This window comes from Jaculus jaculus, chromosome 4 (assembly GCF_020740685.1).
Source record: "Jaculus jaculus isolate mJacJac1 chromosome 4, mJacJac1.mat.Y.cur, whole genome shotgun sequence".
In the NCBI taxonomy this organism is placed as follows: domain Eukaryota; kingdom Metazoa; phylum Chordata; class Mammalia; order Rodentia; family Dipodidae; genus Jaculus; species Jaculus jaculus.
In genome coordinates, this window is record NC_059105.1 from 144,100,170 (window position 1) to 144,122,109 (window position 21,940).

General features: G+C 37.3%; 1 protein-coding gene across 3 annotated transcripts in view; it reads left to right on the plus strand.

Moving 5' to 3' along the window:
• Cadm2 (cell adhesion molecule 2) overlaps positions 1 to 21,940 on the plus strand; it is a 1,093,192-nt gene that overhangs the window by 1,063,344 nt on the left and 7,908 nt on the right. For all 3 annotated transcript variants that reach the window (XM_045147799.1, XM_045147800.1, XM_004663295.2), the window contains one exon: positions 21,701 to 21,826. In XM_045147799.1, coding sequence (XP_045003734.1) covers positions 21,701 to 21,826 — 126 coding nt within the window. The remainder of the gene's footprint in view (positions 1 to 21,700; positions 21,827 to 21,940) is intronic.

Below are 21,940 nucleotides of genomic sequence, written 5' to 3' on the forward strand. Positions count from 1 at the left end.
ATGGGCTGGGCATGGTGGTGCATACCTTTAATCCCAGCACTTGGGAAGCAGAGATAGGAGCATTGTTATGAGTTCAAGGCCACTCTGAGACTACATAGTGAATTCCAGGTCAACCTGAGCTAGAATGAGACCCTACCTTCTTATACAAAGAGAGAGAGAGAGAGTTGATGTACTGACACATAATGAATATGCATGGTCTGCTGCTAAACTTTCTATAATGCTTGGGACACATTTAGGAAATTTTCACCCAGACATTTCTTAGTTTTCAATGTCCTTGCTATGTGCTGGCATTCTCTACTAAAACAAATGTCTAGATTTCATTTATCAAAATTTAGCTATTGTATCATATAAACAAACATTCTTCTAGTGCCTTAATTTCTAGTCTCCTTAGATATGCATTTTGTCAATAAGAACAAGTTCCTGACTGATATAAAATTGAGTTTTTCTTCTACAAATAGTTTGAACACTAGTAGCATTTAGTAAAATAAACATGACTCCATTATTTCTTAATGTCTTCCTTAACAAGTATAAGATTAGACCACATCTCACAAATCCCCACTGGATGGCACTTAAGAAGTGAATAATATTTCTGTCTGCCTAAGTCTAGTAATCCCAAATGTAAGTGATTTACAAGAAGGAATTGGGGACATATTGCAATATGTCACTGGAAATCAGCATATCCCCACATGTTTGATCAACAACCAGATGGGAGCTTTTTTCACATTTATTTAATCTGGAATGCACATGGTAATTACTGTGGACCTTTGATTCAAGGCCATATTAGTGTCTCAGGAGAAGTTGGGAAATAAGTTTGTCAGCTGAAAACTAATGTTGTAATGACCCTCTGGGTAGAATCTACATATATCAATGCCTAGACTAAAATATTACTACAATCTTTTTCTACCTCTAGGAAGTGAGTTAGAGAAAAATCTAGTTGGCTTGCATGAGAGAAAAAAAGGGTCCTGATGGGTCTAACATGATGATTTTGTTTTTTTTGTTCATTAATGCTATTGCCCAAGAGCCCTTTCATATGATGATTTAGGGGAGTGGAATAGAGATTATATGTCCAAAGTCTCCAAGTTGAAATAACAGCATAGCAACTAAGGCTTGCAGAAGTGAAATGCACATTTCTGATCTCATTCTGATCTCATACATGGCCAGCCCTGCTATTCTTTTTTATATTTTGTTTGTAGTTATTTATTTGAGAGGGGAATATGAAGATTGAGAGAGAGAGAGAGAATACGGGGGCACAGGGCTTTCAACCACTGCAAACGGACTCCAGGCGTATGCACCACCTTGTTCATCTGGCTTATGTGGGTCCTGGAGCTTTTGTCTTTTAGCTCTGCAAGCAAGCACTTTAACCACTAAGCAATCTCTCCAGCCCCAGGACTGCTGTTCTTAAGTTTAGAGGAAATTAATGTACAATGTTTACTGCAGAAGGGATGGAGGAAGATGATCACCAAGGCCGCAGTATAAAATTTTCTGGTTAATTTATGATTTACAACCAAGTTTTATAAATGGTGATTCTTTACTGACAACATATTCCTATAACATTAAAACGTTGATAAAATTGAACCATATCAAGTGCATAAACATAGTTACAAGTAGATGGAGGTGATCTGTGTAGATTTATGGTAAGAAAAGCTTTACACATGCTTACAGAAACAGATTTGTCAACATTTGTGATTACATATTGTGATTATGTTATTCTGGGTGAGTTCACAGAATATATAGTGTTTGGGGATGTATTGATGTGATTTAAGGAAAAAATTAAGACGTATTTAGAATGAAAATCATAGATTTCCTTCAAGATAGGATAACTTTATTAATGAGAAATAGATAAGTATTATACATTTTGAAATGATTTCTCAAGAATTTCTCATCAAAACTATAGTAAATGATTCTTACTGATGTCCTAATAAAATTCCATCTGGGGACTGGGAGATGGCTCAGAGTTTAGAGGCATACTTGAAAGCCTTGCCTACCTGGGCTTATTTCCTCAGCACATAGTTCAAGAGCCAGATACAAAAGGTGGCACATGCTTTGTTTGGCAAGAGATCCTGCTCCACCCATACACACATACACATATGCAAGTAATTTAAAAAAATTAAAAACTGCATCACTGAGTGAGATTAGTCCTGTCTAAGCCCTCTTTATTAATTATTAGGAACAAAAGGTTATATTATATTTTTATGTATTTCATTTATTTATTTAAGAGGGAAAGAGGTAGAAAGAGAAAGAGAGAGAGAATGGTCACACCAGGATGTCTAGCCACTGCAAACAAACTCCAGACACATGTGCCACCTTGTGCATCTCACTTTTGTAGTACTGGAGAATTGAAACTTTGGCCTTAAGCTTCCCAGGCAAGAGCCTCAACCTCTAAGCCATTTTCCAGTCCATGAAGGTTATCTTCTTATATCTCCTCTCCTGTAGCTCTATTCTACTAGGGTCCCTGCTCAGTGGGATTAATGGATTTCACCGTGAGTTCATGGAGGCCTCAGTCAGTCTCTGTGGGGATTGAGAATGCTGCCTAAGAGATTCCCACCCACCCTGAGGCTCTTACAATTTTTTCTCCCTTCTTACACAATGTTCTTTGAGGTTGTTACAAATCTAACTTACTGTGGAGTTCTCTATAACCTCTGAATTTCTGTATTGTTGAGAGTTGAGTGACCACAGTATCTGTCACCATCTCTATGAGGCTGGTATTCAGGCTAGCAGAGAAAGCCAGGCAGATGTAGTAAAAGTGACCCATCTAGTGATAGGTAGTGGTTATCTTTTCTTGTATTGCTATATCCTGGATCCCCACAGTATCTGCCTGAGCATTTCTGCCCAAAAGAGAAAATATATTTGAGACTATGGCACACTCAAAACCTCACCTCTAAACACCCTAGTTACATTAAATGGTAAGTTTATTTTCAAACAAGGAATGAAATATTTTTTGCCTCATTTCTTTTTCAGATTTAGACCTACAAAACTCCCTTACAGGGGAGATAGTAAGTAAACTATCCTTCATAGGCATGTGTTAATGCTTAATTCCTCAGTGAGCAAAGTGCAGAAGCTGATACTACTAACGTTGTGGGTGCTACATGACCTGTTAACCTACAGTGTGACTTTCAGGCACCACTCAATCCTGCTTTTTTTCTTGATATGTGATCGCAGAAGATAATTTGAGCTGCAAATGAATGACATATTTTAGAAAATAATTCAGAAAAAATGGTTTGGTTTGTGGGAGATAAAAAGGAAAAACTAGAACTAAATACTTGTTATAGAAACATGAACAAATAATTACCCCAATTTTAGCATAAGAGAAACGACTACATGAGCTTTTCAGACACAATTATACTCTGACTGATTTAGGTTATATATTTAAAGATTTCTATTTGGCACAAGTTTTTTCCTCCTCTAAGGTTCATTCATATTACTTAAGTACATGAAAGCCTTTATTTTCAATTCTGGTATATTCTTAGGTAATAGATATGCTGGAAAGGTATTAGAATCTGTGGTGGTTTGATTCAGGTGTTCCCTATCAACTTAGGTGTTCTGAATGATAGGTTCTCAGCTGATGGAGATTTGGGAATTAATGCCTCCTGGAGGGAGTGTATTGTTGGGGGCCAGCTTATGGGTATTAAAGTCAGTTTCCCCATGCCAGTGTTTGGCACACCCTCCTGTTGCTGTGGTCCACCTTATGTTGGCCAGCGGGTGATGTCCACCCTCTGCTCATGCCATCATTTTCCCCTGCCATTGTGAAGCTTCCCCTTGAGCCTGTAAGCCAAAATAAATCTCATTTTCCCAGAAGCTGCTCTTTGTTGAGTGATTTCTACCAGCAATGCGAACCAGAGTGCAACAGAATCCTTCTTTTATGATGTTAAAATATTGTGAGGAATATTAAGTAGAGGCATTTTAAAGTAACCAGTAAATTTTTCATTCAGTTTATTTTAAATTTTCTCAATGAATGCATCTCAAAAAATTCAATTATAGCCTTTAATGTCTATGCTCAGCCAATAAAGTGCCATGTCAAAATTGTTAAAAATGAATTATTATGTTTCATATGAATAAGAATTTTGGCTCCAGTGGTTTTTAATAGTGATATAGGACAAACTTCTACATGTAATCATAGTTCACAGAACTTATAAGGGCAAAACTGTTTTATAGGCTTACGTGTCATTCATTAATATTTAAGTCAATTTCCTCTGAAGAATTTTGTACAAGTTTCGTTAGTTGCATTTTGCATACTTATTTCTTAAGTTAAAAGGACTCACCGACTATTAATTCATGAAATATGCAAATTTTCTGTGTATTTAAATAGGAAGCACAGACATAATGTAAGCATGCCATGTTTCTTACAGATTTTTTCATATTTGCTTTGGGGATAATGAAGTTTATTCTACCCTCACATACAGGCACAAAACTACTGTTATAATTAGTGTCTAAATTGTTATAATTAGTGTATGTGTTTCATTATTAAGTTCTTAGTGGTGAATATTTTACAATTTCTAGGCATTAAATATATACATCCTGATATATTAACTATGTGAATAGAATTCTATAAGTTAACTAAGCTTGAATTTTGAACTGATACATTCCTGAGGATTCAAGATATAAAAGTAACCACTATTTTGACAAGGCATTCTTCCATAGTGTTCCATAGTTGAAGAATCTGTTCTACTTAACAGATTGAAAAATATGTGATCCTCTTGTATTTCCTACTATAATATGATTGTATAGTGCACTTTCATTGCTATAACAGAATATCTGTGGCAGACTAACTTTATAAAGAATAGAGTTTTATTTGGCTCATGATTCTAGAAATGCAGCATCTAGGGGCCTCATCTATTAATGGAATGTTGGTAGAATTCTAGCATGGTTCAGAACATTACATGGAAAGAGACTGAGCACGTACATGGTGGTCAGGTCAGTCTATCTTAGAAAGCTCCTGGGTTGAATCATAAGGTTTCTTCTCTATTGAACTGATCTAATCATAACCATTTTCTAAAACCTCATTTGTAACTTACATATTTTTTAATTTTTTTTTGTTTTTATTTATTTATTTGAGAGTGACAGAGACAGAGAAAGAGGGAGAGAGAGAGAGAGAGAGAGAGAGAGAGAGAGAGAAGAGAGGGAGAGAGAGAGAGAGAATGGGCTCACCAGGGCCTCTAGGCACTGCAAACGAACTCCAGATATCTATGGGTGATGGAATATAAATTCCAGATTTCAGAGAGAGATATTTAAACACAGTTGATATTTAACACTTCTGTTCCAAACTCCTCAATGAATGATGTCCTATGATATCAAGCAGAGCCCCAAGTCTCAATAAAGGAATCTGCTTTTAAATTTGGAATTACATACAAGACCATTTGTGTTCTAGTGTCTATAAGTCAAACAATTACATTTTAATGCACAATAAGCACTATATATCACTTTGATATAAACTTCCCTCTTTTTGAAAATACGTTCATGCCAGTAAATGCAGCATAAATCAGGTTCTGTTATTTGCATGATAAGTTGGGCCCTGTCTTAATAAAAGTATTTATAATTTATATAAATATCTGTTAAAATTTTTATGCAAAAGTCCCTATGGGGCTGGATAGATAGCTTATTTGTTAAGGCACTTGCTTGCAAAGACAAAGGACACAAGTTAGATTCCCCAGGACCCACATAAGCCAGGCGCACAAAGCGGCATATACATCTGGAGTTTATATGCAGTAGTTAGAGGCCCTGGCACACCCATTCTCTCTCTCTCTTTCTCTCTCTCTCTCTTTCCTTGTTTCATCCTCTCTCAAAAGTAAGTTGAAATAGCTGGGCATGGTGGCACACACCCTTAATCCCAGCACTCAGGAGGCAGAGGTAGGAGGATCCCCGTGAGTTTGAGGGCACCCTGAGACTATGTAGTGAATTCCAGGTCAGCCTGGGCCAGAGTGCGGCCTTACTTAGAAAAAAACAAACAACAACAACAACAAAATGTTTAAATATGAAATAAAATAAAGTACCTATGTTTTTAGGTTGATATGATATACAAATTTGATACTCATATAATAAAATTAATGATAATAAAACAGTTAAAACACTAAACAATTGTATTAATTTTATGGGACATATGTTGAATAAACTTTGAATGCTTGCTCATCTGATCATATAAATCTTCCATGGTTCTGCTTAATATAGGGAGGCGCTGAAATAGAGATCAGATAATATATTGGTCACACCCCTACAATTTAAATGATTATTGAGGACATCATAGAAGAGATTTACTTTCTACTTTAACATAATTTAGCCAAACAACCATAAAGTAAGATTTCTTTACACTTAAGACTTTACTTTATAATGCATTAAAAAATTTCCAAGGATAATATGGCAATTGTGTACCAGTAACTAGATAGGATATGTACTTTACTAGATAGGATATGTATTTTATAATAATGCACATATATATATATATATATATATATATATATATATATATATATATGGTGTACTCTTATGAATCTGTGCATTATTATAACTGATTGCAGTGCTTTATTGACCATTCAAACATTTTATAAAATTTATGACCATGGCCAATATGGCACAATTGCATAATAAACAATTTAAAGAATATAATTCAATTTATGTGAGTGAATTGACTATTGCTGTAGGAAACATATTTCAGTTGACTGGATTTAAAGGGAGATTATTTTATTGAAATGTTACTTTTTATTTTTGTTTGGGTTGTTGTGGGGTTGATGCTGTTTTGAGGAAAGCCCTATTCTAGTCCAGTCTAGATGTTCCCATCTCAGCTTCCTGAGGGATGGGATTAAAGGAGTGTGCCACCACACTCAGCTGAAGTGGTAACTTTCACAGCATGGGTCTATTAGAAGAATGGATAATTAGAAGTAGGGTTCTTGCCCCATCATTTCAAAGGCTGACTTTTTTCTCCAACATTTATTATTATTAATTATTATTATTATTAGTTATGTACACAGTTTGTATACAGCCATGTTTATACCATCATTAGCCTCCTCCTTGTCCTCCCACCTGCTAATGGACACTCTTCATTGGGGAACGTGAGTCACGCATTATGTGGGGAGGAGGTGATTTCTCTATGCATAATGCCTCAACATTTGCCTCTAACAGTCTTTCTGCCCCCTCTTCCATGAAGTTCCCTGAGCCATGTTGTATTCATTTTAGGTCTATTTCAGTGATGAGGTATTGGGAACATCTGTGTCTCTGGATCTCTGGTTTGGTAGGAAGTGCTCTTTGTGTCTCTCTTCTTCACCCTTATCCTGGTACCAGGTTCACCAAGAAGGTAGCACTCTTGCTCATTTCCCCAATTACTCTATGATTTCACCTGGGGCCTTGCTGAGGTGCGATGAGCTGATTCTCTCCTCAGGTTCCACGTCCATTAAAAAAGAGAAAAAAATTCTCCAATGGACAGTGATTTCAGCACCAGATAAATGGGATAACAGTTATTATTTTAGAGAGAATTTAATAGGTGCAGGCCCTCTTGTAGCCCACAATTGCTGGGAGCTTGATAATGGAGAGCAGACTCCATTTTTGGATATGTTTCTGACTTGTTTCCCAGCTTCAGCTATGGGTTCCGTTTTACTGAGCAGATCCGTTAGCCAAATCAAGAGCAGTTGGTTTCCAACCATGGCTGTGAGCCACTATTGCACTTTTGTGAGCATCATGTCAGGTTGTTTGCTGCTGCGTAGCTTAGACCATGAGTTGCTTGGACAGATGTTGGTCATTTTCCCCCAGACACTCATGTAGCACCTTCTGGAACTACATGAGCTTACTGTCTGAGGACTACCCTCTTCCAGATGCTAGCCAGGTCATTCCATGTTCTGTACCAACAGAATATGTTGTCTTCAGCAGTAGGGTCTTACCATTAACCTTTGGTGAGTCATCAAGAACTCTGACAGAAATATGTCATCTTTGGGGAAACCCTGTAGGTCTCTCTGACCAATAGCTGATTGTGGATGTTAACTGCATGCTAGTACTGGGAGTACAGGCCATCACCAAGGAAAAAGAAGGAAGAAAAAGAAAGGTAATATAAAAGAGAAAGAGAGAAGAGGGAGAAAGAGAGAAAGAGAGAGAGAGAGAGAGAGAGAGAAACAGGAGAAGATGAAGGTTAGTCTTCATCATACCCTCTCCAGAGCCCTGTGGTTCAGATGTTTCCTCTAAGGACCTGATGAAGATTCAACCATTTAGTCTGTGTTTTAGGATATAGAATTTTATGTACAATTGCCATTTGGGTCCAGTTTTGTGTCCACTGCCACCCTCGCCCTCCCCTTCCATCCCACCCTCCCTATTGTCTGGTTCATGAGATGCTTATTAGGTATGTCAGCAACCCCGGGCAAAGTCAGATTAGGATCCACAGATGAGTGAGACCATGCAACAATTATCATTCTGTGATTGGGTGAGTTCTCTGAAAATGATCTGTTCTAAGTTTGACCATTTTTCTTCAAATTTTGTTGTGTCAGTTTTCCTTACTGCTGTGTAGAATTCCATCATGTAGATATACCACATCTTGGTTATCCACTCATCTAATGATGGGCATCTGGGTTGATTCCAGCTCTTAGCTATTATGAATTGAGCAGCTATAAACATAGTTGAGCAAATCTCTCTAAAAGGAGGCATGAAGTTCATTGTTTCATTGATGTCAATTAATAAGTACCTTGCAGATACAATCAACTGCATAGGTTCTGCCTCAGTCCACTTAGCATGCAATAACAAATAATAAAGCCAGGCATGGTGGCACATGCCTTTAATCCCAGCACTCAGGAGGCAGAGGTATGAGGATCACCATGAGTTCAAAGCCACCCTGAGACTATGTAGTGAATTCCAGATCAGCCTGGGCTAGAATGAAACCCTGCCTAAAAAAAAAAAAAAAGACAACAAATTGGAAGACTGTCAAAATAGAAATTTATTTTCACAGTTCTTAGTTTGTTAAGAAAGTGCTGGTACATTGGGTCACGATATACAGAGACATTTCCTCTTACCCATAACTGAGAGCTAACCCCACAATGCATGACACATATACCTGAACAAGGAGGGTCCAGGGGAAGGAGGGAGGACAGGGAGGAGACTAACAATTGTACCAACTTTACTGTATTAACTGAGAGCGAAGCTAATTTAATTTTTGTTTTTTTTAAAAAAGGAAGTGCTGGCATTTTGACCTTAAATGTTAGAAGGGATAACAGAGAACTCTGGGACCTTTTTGTTTGCTTTTCTCTGTTTGTTTCCGAGGTAGGGTCTCACTCTATCTCAGGCTGACCTGGAATTCACTATGTAGTCTCAGGGTGGCCTTGAACTCATGGCAATCCTCCTACTTCTGCCTCCCAAATGCTGGGATTAAAGATGGGTACCACCACACCCAGCTGGGACCTCTTTCATATGGATAATTAATTCCATCCATGAGGTAAGAGTTCCTATGATGTAATCACCTCATGTCTTAGCAGTGATTAAGATTTCATATTAAATACTAAGAGGAGGGATGGAGAGATGGCTCTGTGCTTAACTTGCTTGCCTACAGGGCCTGGCAAACCAGTTCAATTCCCAGTACCCACATAAAACCAGATGCACACAGTGACCCATGTATCTAGAGATCCTTGGCAGCAGTCTCTCTCTCTCTCTCTCTCTCTCTCTCTCTCTCTCTCTGTCTTTCTCTTTCTCTTCAACCCCACCTCTCTTTCCTTACAACTAAAAAACATACAAATATTTTTTAAACAGAAATAATTGGAACACAAACATTCAGGTCACAGCAGAGTCCATGTAAATTATTTTAAAAAAATTTTTTAGGACAGTAGTATAGGCATTTCCTCATGTATAAATGGGGCAGTTGAAAAAGGTCAAATTTAAACTGAAACTTGGATCTCATGATTCTGAATAAGGTGCTTTACCATCTCTGATTTTAAAGAAGTGTATTATTTAATGTAGAAAAATAGTCTCATGCTAGGTACTTAAAGAGTAGTTTATCTGACTTTCCCTAGCAGGAAAAGCCTTTTCCTCAATCAACTAGGTATCCCTTTCTTTCAATTTCTTCTGTTATCACATTCCTTTGTGGATTTCAGTGCTGAAGGAGGCGATGTATTTCTTGAAGGGCTCTTGGACCTAATAGCTGCACTGTTCTGCAGCTAAGAGTCCTCTCTGGAGCTGTACAAGTCTTCAGAGCTGAAAAATTTCCTTCTTTCAAGGAGGCCAAAGCTAGTAGCCTGAGTTCACCAGAAAGAAAGAACAGTAAGATGAATGAACTTATACTAGAACCTGTGTTTTCCAAAAACACAAGCATCATTTGAGGAAGACTATCCCACTTAAATTTTTCTTTTGGTGCATGAATTGACTATATTCTATATTCTCTTTCTCTCTCTCTCTCACACACACTATATATATATTCAAGACAACTTATGTCTTTGAGGAAGATAAAACTTAAGTAAGGACATTAGTTAGAGTAGAAAAACTTGAACTAAATATTTCAAGGAAATTGACATGGGGAAGTGATCACTGGTTTCTGGAATTTGCATATGAAGAGGAAAAGAAAGCTTCACTATAGGAGAAGAAGTAGCCTGTAGGATGCATGGGCACCACATCCTCCCACCTAGAAGAAAAGAGAATGCCATCACGAGACAAGATGAAATGCTGCAAATGACCTTGGCTAGTTGCTGTTCTCAAACTGTACAGAATGTGAGCCATCTTAAAAACTGTCATTTTAAATTACTTTTAAACTTCATGAGCAGTACTTCAAAGCTAGCATCAGCAAGCTGTTCTACATATATCAATCTTTATATTCATAATTACTATGAACTTCTGAGTCAACAGCTTATGTGCATTGAATAAAATAACCATTTATAACATAAGGCCTGACACAGATTAAATGCTGAATAAATGATATTTTCATTTAATCTTAGCCCATCAAACTTCCAATGGACTATTTTTTTCCCAATCTCATGTTATGCAAATCTTCTTCTATTAATATTTTCCCCATATTTCAACAAGTTAGCCATTTAAAATATTTCACAGCGTCCATTGAGAGTAAATGAAAAATGCTGTCTAAGTAAGTCAGCATAGTGAGCCTATTATTTATTATTCTATAATGTATCATATAGATTGGATCTTTTTATGCCAAATAACTAACATTTAGATAATATTTATTTTTGTTAGACATTATAAAACCACTTATGGATACTAATACTATTATCCTTTGTCAAACCTGGAAAAAAATCTTATTCATATTCAGAATATGAGATGGTTAGTTAAAAACTTGTCCCAAAAACACACAAAGAACAATAGGTGATTTAATATTTATATAAGAAATCTATATTTGATTTTTAAGAAAATAACATCCACTAAAAATATACTATTTTTTTAAATTTATTATGGGCATACTTAGTATGGATACATCATGTGTTGGTACCATCCTTTCCCTCAATCCTGCCCCCATTCCACTGGGGGCCCTCCTCAGTGAAGTTGGAGATATTCCACATGAGGTTATGGGTTATGTGCTGAAGGAGCAGCTCTCAGTGGTTGGGAGGAGGCAATCCTCCTGGGCATGATGTCCCAATATATGGCTTTTACAATCTTTCAACCCCGTCTTCTGCAAAATTTCCAGAGCCATGGTGGGTGTATTTTAAGTCTACTTCAGTGATGAGCTCTTAGAAATCTCTGGATCTCTGACTTGGTAGGTATTGAGTATCCTCAGCATCTGTCTCCTTCACCCTGGTGCTGATTGTCAAGCTTAAGGTGGAAGCAGCACTCTTACTCATTTCCCCTGTTCCTCTGAGGTTTCAGCTGGGGCTTGGCTGAAGTGTAATGGGTAGTTTATCTTCTTGGGTCTATCTACCTTCTGGAAAAAGTAAAACAGATTCTCCACCATAAAGTTAAGTCAGCACAGGTTAAATGGGATAAGAATTATTAATTTAGAGAGAATTTGATGGTTGCAGCCCCTCATTTAGCCAAAGAATAGTGGGAGCTTGACATTTGAGAGCACAATCTTTGTCGCCATAGGATTTTAGCTGGGTTCCCACAGGAAGATATGGGTTCCTTTCCACTGAGTGGATCTTCTAGCCAATCAGAAAGCTCACCAAGGCTGTGTGCCACTATTGCACTTACATGTATATCTTGTCATGTTATTTATTTCAGAATAGCTTAGACACCTGTTTGGTCAGACCATTGTTGGCAAGTTTGCCCCAGTAGCTCAGGTAGCGCTTTCCACTAGACAGGGTAATTGTGTGGGGTCTGGCTCTTTTCCAGGTTCCAGCCAGGTCTCTCCATGTTCTGTGCCGGCAGTATTTGCTGTCTTCAGCAATAGGGTTTTACCTTTTACATCAGGTGGGTAATCAAGTGTTTTGACAGAGCCTGTCTTGTTTTGGGGACCTTGTTGGTTTCTCTGATCAAAAGTTCATTGATGGCAGCAATCATTTACTGGGAGCGGGAGTTACAAGCCAGAGGCCCCCCCCCCCCAAAAAAAAAAAAAAGTTCTTTCAAGGTTAGGCTTTATCCTACCCTCTACAGGGCTCTTCTTTTCAGGTGTCCCCCTCATACTCCTGAGGGTTCAATCTTTTAGTTTATCTTCAGGGATAAAGGTTCCTCAGGTACCAGTTCATTCTTGGTTTTGTTTTCTATTTTCCTCCTACCCTTCTTTTCCCCTCCCTCCAAACACTTCCATCCTATTGTCTGGACCTTGAGTTGCATAAGTTGTTAGCAACTTGGGATGATCCAGGTTAGGAACCTTAGGTGAGTGAGACCATGTGGCAATTGTCTTTTTGTTACAGTGTGAGTTCACTGAGTATGATCTCTTCTAAATCTGTCCATTATTCTACAAATTTCATTTTGTCATTTTTTTCTTACTGCTGAGTATAATTGCATTGTGTAAGTGCACTACAACTTTGTTATCCATTCATCTAATGATGAACAACTGGGTTGATTCCAGTTCTTAGCTATTATGAATTGAGCAGCTATAAACATTGTTGAGCAAATGGCTCTATCATGAAGCATGAGGTATTTAGAGTGCATGCCCACTAAGGAAATAACTGGGTCTGTTAGAAGCTCTATATTCATTCTTTTCAAGAATCTTCATCTTGATTTCCATAGTGGTTGTACAAGTTTACATTCCCATCAACAGTGAATGAGGGCTGTTCTTTCTCCACATCCTCACCAACATTTATTGCCATTTGATTTTTTTAATAATTGCCATCCTTGCTGGAGTAAGTAGAATCTCATAGTTGTTTAATGCTACTTTACAATTATAAAAGTGTTTTATGGAACTTAATTTTAAAATGGTTATAAGTACTTTAATTCTTTGTTTTATGCTTAAAATATACGCAGGCTTAGTCAAAATATTTTTAAACTAATTCTAACAATTGAATGACAATCATTTAGGATATATACCCCAGGACCCACGTAAGCCAGATGCACAAGGCGGCGCATACGTCTGGAGTTCGTTTGCAGTGTTTGGAAGCCCTGGCGCGCCCATTCTCTCTCTCTCTCTCTCTGCCTCTTTCTCTCTCTGTCTGTCACTCTCAAATAAATAAATAAAAATTAATAATCAAAAAATTTTAAAAAGGTCTGGAGAAATGGCTTAGTGGTTAAGCACTTGCCTGTGAAGCCTAAGGACCCCAGTTCAAGGCTCCATTCCACAGGACCCACGTTAGCCAGATGCACAAGGGGGTGCATGCATCTGGTGTTCGTTTGCAGTGGCTGGAAGTCCTGGCATGCCTATTCTCTCTCTCTCTCTCTCTCTCTCTCTCTCTCTCTCTCTCTCTCTCCCACTTTCTCTGTCTATCACTCTCAAATAAATAATAAACAAAAAATTTTTAAAAAATAAAAAAAGAAGATTAAGCTTCTTAATTTTCAGTAGGCTGAGGATGGATTTTGACTCCACCTCTTTTAGGTGTGTAGAGAGCCAGCTTGAGCTCTTGCTGCTGTCTCTCTGCTATGGTTACATGAGGATTTGAGTACACTTCTTCCACGATGGTGAATATTCTCCTGTAATCTGTAAGCCTGAAGTTAAGTCTTTCCTGCCATAAACACTTCTGGTCAGATGTTTGTACCAGCAATACAAAGGTAACTGTGGCACATGGATTTAGGCATACTTGCAGTATGTGTTCTAAGAATTTGCAGATTTCAAACAGGTTTTAAAAACTACAAGAGGAGGGAGGATTATGTTAGCAGTTGTTTGCCAGTAACTTAGACTGCTACAGGCAGGGTAGAAAGTTGTCTTGTAATAAAGGAATTGATTAATTTAAAAAATAGACATAAACCCATTCTTAGGAAAAAGAAAAAGCCAAAATTGAATTTGTTGAAATTATAGAAGGAACAAGAGTACCTTTGTTTTGTTCCTCAAGCCTAAAATTATCTGCCACACTGAAAGACCATAACTCTCAGTGCATAAACTACAGGAAGCAGAGAGTTAAGTCTGGTGGGATTTGAATATATTCAGCATAAGACTCAAGCTTCTCTGAGCCCGGTCTCTTGTATTGTTAGCCTAATAATAAGGAGGTGCCTCAGTCTGTTCTTTTTTTTTTTTTTTTAATGTTTTTCAACATCTACTTCATGATATAATCTTAAGACATGCAAAAATATTTTACATTAGAGTTTATTCTTGTTTTAAAAGCAAATAACATGTTAAACTAGACATCTCTTTCTGTGATTTTGTAGACAGCATTCCATAATTTATGATTTCACCATACTAACATTTAAAATATAGCTTAATTGTGATGTCATCTTCAGAATTTTCAATATCAAGAATTACTAATATTTGAAATAAATTTCTGTTTGAAATCTTTTATTAAAGTAAAAAAAACACATTAAAGTAAAAAAATCTTTTAGTTTCACAATATCCACTTTTTTTTCTTTATTTACTGCTAGGCAAAAGAGATTTCTAATATATTGTAAAATCTACTGGAGTTTACGCACTCTGTTGCTCTCAGAGTAACTCCATAAAGTTATGGGCTGACACTTGAGAATAAATAATGATCTTTAAAGATACAGGATATATTCATCTGAATCATAATGCAATTTTACCTTCTTGTGAAGAACAACAAAAGGCTGTGCTTCATCCTCACTTCTGTAACAGTAGGTAATGGATGAAAGGGTGTAGAAGAGAATCCCACTAGGGTGTTGCCATTTAAGTTATGCATTATCCCAGCATTGTTCGCATGATACTTATCTAATCCACAATCACTTATTTTAGATGCTAAGAATAGAACTTGAGGAGAGATTTTTCGTTCTAACAGCTATGGTAATAAGATAAAAAGCATCTTCAACAATGCACAGTGAATATAAATTTTAAGAGATACTCATCCCAATAGACCAGCAAAGTATCATTCTCTATATCAAAACTATCACTAATATCTTAAAAAATCTGGTAAATTGTAGTGTCTCGCACCTTTCATCCCAGCACTCAGTAGGCTGAGTTAGGAGAAATGCTGAGTTTGAGACCAGCTTGAACTGCAGAGTAAGTTTCAGGTCAATTTGGGCTAGAATGAGATCCTGCCAAAAGTAAAACATATGAACAATAACAATCTTAAAGTCCTGAGGCTGCATTTTTATTAACCTTCCTGATGATGTGAAGACTAAACATTAAGACTTTTCCTTCATAATACTGGGACAAATAAATATTAGTTTTATGGCTTACTTAGTCCAAGAGTGTAGGTACTTATAATTTATCTAAAGCAAAGTGAAAATATGAGTGCAATGAGGAAAATGATAAACCAATCTAAAATATTTTTAAAATATTTTTATTTATTTGAAAGAGAGGTGGGGGGGGGCAGAATAGGCATGCCAAGACCTCCAGTTATTGCAAATGAACTGCAGATGCATGTGCTATTGTGCACTTTTAAAGAGATTATATGGCCTTGATGTCCAAAAAATTTTAAGTGGGTATACTTATATCTGATGAGTTAAGGATGAACTTCAAGGTTAGTGTGCTTGCCTAGAAGATGCCAAAACCCTGTCATATATCCCTAGCATTGAGGAAAAAGAAATATTAAACAGATGATTTTAAAATATTATATTATTTGAGATTATTCTGGATTTATCCTTAGAGAATAGAGTTATAGGAAATAAAGACAAATAAATCAATGAATAAGTAAATAAATATCTTTCCATAATGACTTTTATTCCTAACTGTGTCAAATAATATCTATTTCATGAGAAGGTTAGAAACATATACATGAAGTATTTATCATGTTTTAATTTGCTTACTTATATTGTTTACATATACTAAGTTTTATAACATATTATGTTTTTAAATAAAACTCACATACTGTAACTTACTCTAAAAGCAAGAATGCATTGACACTCATTAAAATTTGATGCATTCAATAGGAAAATATATACAATGTATAAAATATAATTCAAAAGTGCAGAAATGTAGGAAATGTAGGAAAAGTAGTTTTTACATTCCTCAAGTGAATCCTCAGTTCTGAGACATATTAGGTGAACCAAAAGGCTATGGCTTATGACTGTGTATATAGGAGACCTTAACAGGAAGTACAATTGTGTGTGTACTGTGTGAGTGTATATGTGTGTAAGTGCATGGGTATGGGAGGGGTAAGTGTGTGTATATGTGCATGCATGTGGAGACCAGAGATGGATGATGGGTTGCTCTCCACCTTACTAGGTGAGGAGATGTCTCTCACTTGAACCCAGGACTCTCTGATGCAGCTAGTGTAGCTAACCAGCTTGCCTCGGGACCCCCTGTCTCCTCCTTCTGAACACTGGTTTTATAAGTGGATCAACATGCCCACTTGTCATATATGTGGTTTCTGGGATGGGAACTATGGACTTCACACTTAAGTAACAAGAGCTTTATCCACTGAGCCATTTCTCCAGCCCCCAAGATGTACAATTTAAAATTATCAAGGTTGGACTCAGCAGTTAAGATGCTTGCTTGCAAAGCCTAGTAGCCTGGGAGCAATTCCCCAGTACCCACATAAAGCCAGGTACATAAAGTGGGGATTCATCTGGAGTTCATTTGCAGTGACAAGAGACCCTGCTGAGCCCATTCCCTCTCCTCTCCTCTCTCTCTCTCTCTCTCTCTCTCTCTCTCTCCCTGTTTGTCTCTCTGTCTGCCTCTCTCTCTTCTTCTCTCCTTTCAAATTGCAAATAAATAAATAACATTTTAAATTATCAAGATAATCTGATCAAGAAATAGGAAAAATTAGTTCAAAGACATGACAAACATATGTGGCTGTTGGAGCCAAACCTGGCAAACCCTATGATTTTTTTTTTATAGAGAAACAACAACAACAACAACAAAAAACTATCTCTGTGCCCCATAACACTGGGAAAATGGTAGATAGTACTAAACATAAAAGAACCTGTCATGCTTAGTGTCTTTCAGGACATGGAGAGAGTTCCCTTCAGATGTTGTGGCATTGGGTCTGTAGATGCTAGTGAAACATCTCCCAATGTTACTCATGCTTTCCTGTGGGAGCTGAAGGGTGTCCATTCCATACCCATGCAACAAAACCAGAGCTGGTGCCTTCACATATCCTGTGTCACCAGAGTTTGATTCCAGAGGACATGCATCTGCTGTGGAAGTAGCATAACTTGTTCATGAATTGCTGTGGTCCAGATGTTTAAAAGGCTCAAGGCCTGGTGTTGATTATAACTGAAAATAAACGACCAGTGATTAAAATTGAAATACCTTTTTTTTTTTTAGTTATTTGCAAGCTGAGTAGAGGAGAAAGAGACAATAAAAGCATGCCAGCAACTCTTACTGTTGTAACCAAATTCCGTATGCATATGCCATGTTGCATATCTGGCTTTATGTGCATATTGGGGAAGCAAACTCCAGGGCCAGCAGGCTTGGACCACAAGTACCTTTAAGGACTGAGCCATGTCCCCACCCCAGCCTGGGGTTAAACTTTTGATCTCACCTATAATCCAAACCAAAGTACCTCTGAACTGACACCCTACATTCTACCTAAACAAAAGCAATACACTTCCCTCCACAAAATAAGAAGCATAAATTACACAAATGACACAAATAACAACACAAAATACAGAAACACACAAAAAAGATAAGAAAGGGGCAAGCCTCCAAGGGAAAAACAATTCTCTTTCTTTTTCTTTCTTTCTTTCTTTCTTTATTTTTTATTTTTCAAGGTAGGATCTCACTCTAGCACAGGCTGATTTGGAATTTACTATGTAGTCTCAGGGTGGCCTCAAACTCACAACTATCCTCCTACCTCTGCCTCCTAAATGCTGGGATTAAAGGTGTGCGCCACCACGCCCAGAGAGAAAAACAGTTCTTCAGATGGACACTTGCATCTGGAAATTTGAAAGTAATCTATGAAATGCCTGAAAATGAATTCTAAATAATGATCCTAATGAAACTCTATAATGAAGAGTAGATAGACAAGACAATAAAGTTAGTGAAAAGCCATTTATGTTATAAATGAAAAATCAACAAAGAGATAGAAATCATAGAAGACAATCAATGAAAAACACTGAAACTGAAACTTAACCAATGAAATTAAACAAATAAACTGAAACCTTTAGAGAGACTAAACTAAACAAAAGAAAACTTTTTTTTTTGAGATTAATGGTCATTGTTAAAAATAAATGGAAAAGCAAAGAAGTCACAGTAAAAATCTAAATTAAAGGTATCTGCTCGAAGAGCTGAACTTTGTTGCTCTGTATTATAAAAATTGAGCTTTCTTTGATTTCCTCATGCATATATTTTTAGGCAATTTTTCCTCCACATAGACAGTGGCCAATGACTTTATATATGACTATACCATTTTATTTTCAAGTTATATCTCCTTAGTTCACCTAGGTGCATTAATTGCAGGAAACTTTTATTGCTTGTGACTTCATTATCTAAAACAAATATCACAGTTCAACCCAACTTTAGGAGAGGCTTGGAAACAGTTAGCTCTGTGTACTGAAGATACAGTTTTTTTTGTTTTTTTTAATTTTTATTTATTTATTTGAGAGCGACAGACACAGAGAGAAAGACAGATAGAGGGAGAGAGAGAATGGGCGCGCCAGGGCTTCTAGCCTCTGCAAACGAATTCCAGATGCGTATGCCCCCTTGTGCATCTGGCTAATGTGGGACCTGGGGAACCGAGCCTCGAACTGCGGTCCTTAGGCTTCACAGGCAAGCACTTAACCGCTAAGCCATCTCTCCAGCCCTAGATACAGTTTTTTTAGAAATCATTGGTCCAAATACCGATCACTTTTTACCCATTATCCTTATGAAAACAGCTATCTCTCCAGGAAGAATTAAATTCTCACCAGTCAGATATACCAACTCACAGTCAAGGTCATGAAGACTACACTTCTTCATTGTGTGTGGGTGATGACGTGGTTTGACTGTAAAATGCCTCCACTGATTCATGGGTTTGATCACTTGGTCCTCAGCTGGTGGCCCTCTTTTGGGAGGGAAGGTTTTGGAGCCTTTAGGGAGTGGAGTCATGCAGGAAGAAGTTGGTCACTGTGAACAGGATTTGGGGTTTTCTAGCCCAACTTTATTTCCTATTTGTTCTATTTTGTAACTTTGGATGTAATGTGACCAGCTCTGCTTCACATTCCTGCTGTCTTGGCTTCTTTGCCATGCTATAACCTAGAAATTGTAAGACAGTGTAAACCCTGCCCTCAGTAAGCTGTTTCTTAACATGTGTTTTATCACAACAATGAGGAAGTAACTAATGCAGATGCATGCTCCCAGGACCTAAATAGCCATAGCACAAAGTGCCAATGCTAGTCCCAGCTCTGTGGGTAAGAATGGCAGCACAGAGTTAGAAGTTTCACTCTTTTCTTATAAATACTGTCCTTTGGGAGAAAATAAATAGATGGGGACAGAATAAAAAATAACCATGGACTTGGCCAGACTGTTATTAGAAGGTCCCTCAGCCTTAACAATCGTCTTTTCCTGAAAGAACTGCGTGCCCCTCTCTCCATGTGGTTTGCTTTCAAATGATAGTTCCTATTTAGTTATGACATGATGGGTAAATATGACCTCGGTCATGGATACATAGCATTTTTACTGCTTTTCTTGGTTTCACCAGCCTTAGGGGGCCATAGGTTGGCTGAGGTTTCAGCAGGTATTTATTTCTGTCTAGCCATGATTCTTTGACACAATAGTTCCATTACAAACACAGTACAGTACACTCCTAAATCTCTTTGTCAAAGGATTCATGTTCCTGTAGCCACACTTTAGAAATTTGAAGGCATCAGTAGCAACCCTAGTCGATATCTTGACTTTATCCTTCCTCTGAGCCCTTCCTGTGAAGTGTACAGAGTCACCCTGAGGCTTGCTGCACGGAGCAGGCTGTCAAGTACAATAGTACACGCAGATTGATCTTTGTCAATAGTCTCAGACTAAATGGATTTGGTTGTTCAAGTTTCATTCAGTTTTGTTTCTTATTATGTGAATTCCTTGAATAATTTTCCAAATGTTTGATTTTTTTCATCTATGTTTGAATACTCCCATTCTTTAGTGGGGTAATTTTTTTTCCAATTAAATATAGAATGGAAAAGGATATTAATACTATTTTGCTAGGCACTTTCTCTATAACTACATATTCAACAGACATTTAATCTTTCATGGTGTCTATTCAAATCTTTCTCCTGTCAATAATATTTCACAGAGTTGGACCTCCAGCACTAAAATATAGTCTTCCCTTTCATCAATTGGTGTTGCAGTCTGCTCTGCTAAAACAGCTACCTCTGACCGGACTTCAAATGTGGGTGTTGCCTAAGGAGACATTGTCAAACTCCTCATCATAACTCTTTTAGAGTATTCACTACTTTCCATAGCTGTACATACTATATACATTATAACTAACCTAAAATTATCATACTCAGCCCCAGCATTTCCCACCATTAATTTTATTGAAAATGATATAATTGCATTTATCACATCACATATATATGTATTTATATAGTACAAATGTGTATACATGTGTTTATATATATGTGTGTGTATATGAATACATACGCATATATGTACACATATATGTGGGTGGTGGTTTATTTAGGTGTTCTGAATGCTAGGTTTCTAGCTGATGGACATTTGGGAATTAATGCCTCCTGGAGGCAGTATATTATTGGGGCCAGGCTTATGGGTGTTACAGCCAGTTTCCCCATGCCAGTGTTTGGCACACTCTCCTGTTGCTATTGTCCACCTGATGTTGGCCAGGGGACCATGTACACTGTCTGCTCATGCTATTGTTTTCCCTGCCATCGTGGAGCTTCTTCCTAGAGACTGCAAGCTAAAATAAATCTCTTTTATCCCCACAAGCTGCTCGTGGTTGGATGATTTCTACCAGCAATGCAAACCTGACTACAATAACATGAATGTATACACACACATATATATGCATTTACACATATATGTGTATGTATGCACACACGCACACATATGCACACACCCAGATACATACATACCTACACACACATGCATTTTCAGGTATAAGTAATAATCAAGTAACAACATATAACTGTGTTCATATATGTGTATTTACTCATATAATCTTTCCATTTGGAACCTCTGTGATGACAGTGATTGATGTGCAAAATCTTCTGTTCACAGGTATCTTGTATGTTATAGACACACTAGGACTTGGCACTGACTGAATGATGGATATAATACACAGTAATGCAGTTTTACTTTAACAGAACTGTGCTATTTAAACTTATCCAGCTTAATAAAGACACTTATTTTAAGGCTGGTTAACAAATGACTAGAACAGTGATTTTCTTTCTCTTCCAGATCCCAACTCTCTGGCTGGCCAGAATGGCCCTGACCACGCCCTTATCGGAGGAATAGTGGCTGTTGTTGTGTTTGTCACCCTGTGTTCCATATTTCTGCTGGGTCGATATCTTGCAAGACATAAAGGTAGGTTATACTAACAGTATAACTATGCACTATACCTATATACTAACAGTACTCTTAATTCTGCACAAAGTATAATTCTAAAGACCAGTTTTATCATGAAGACTTATGAATATG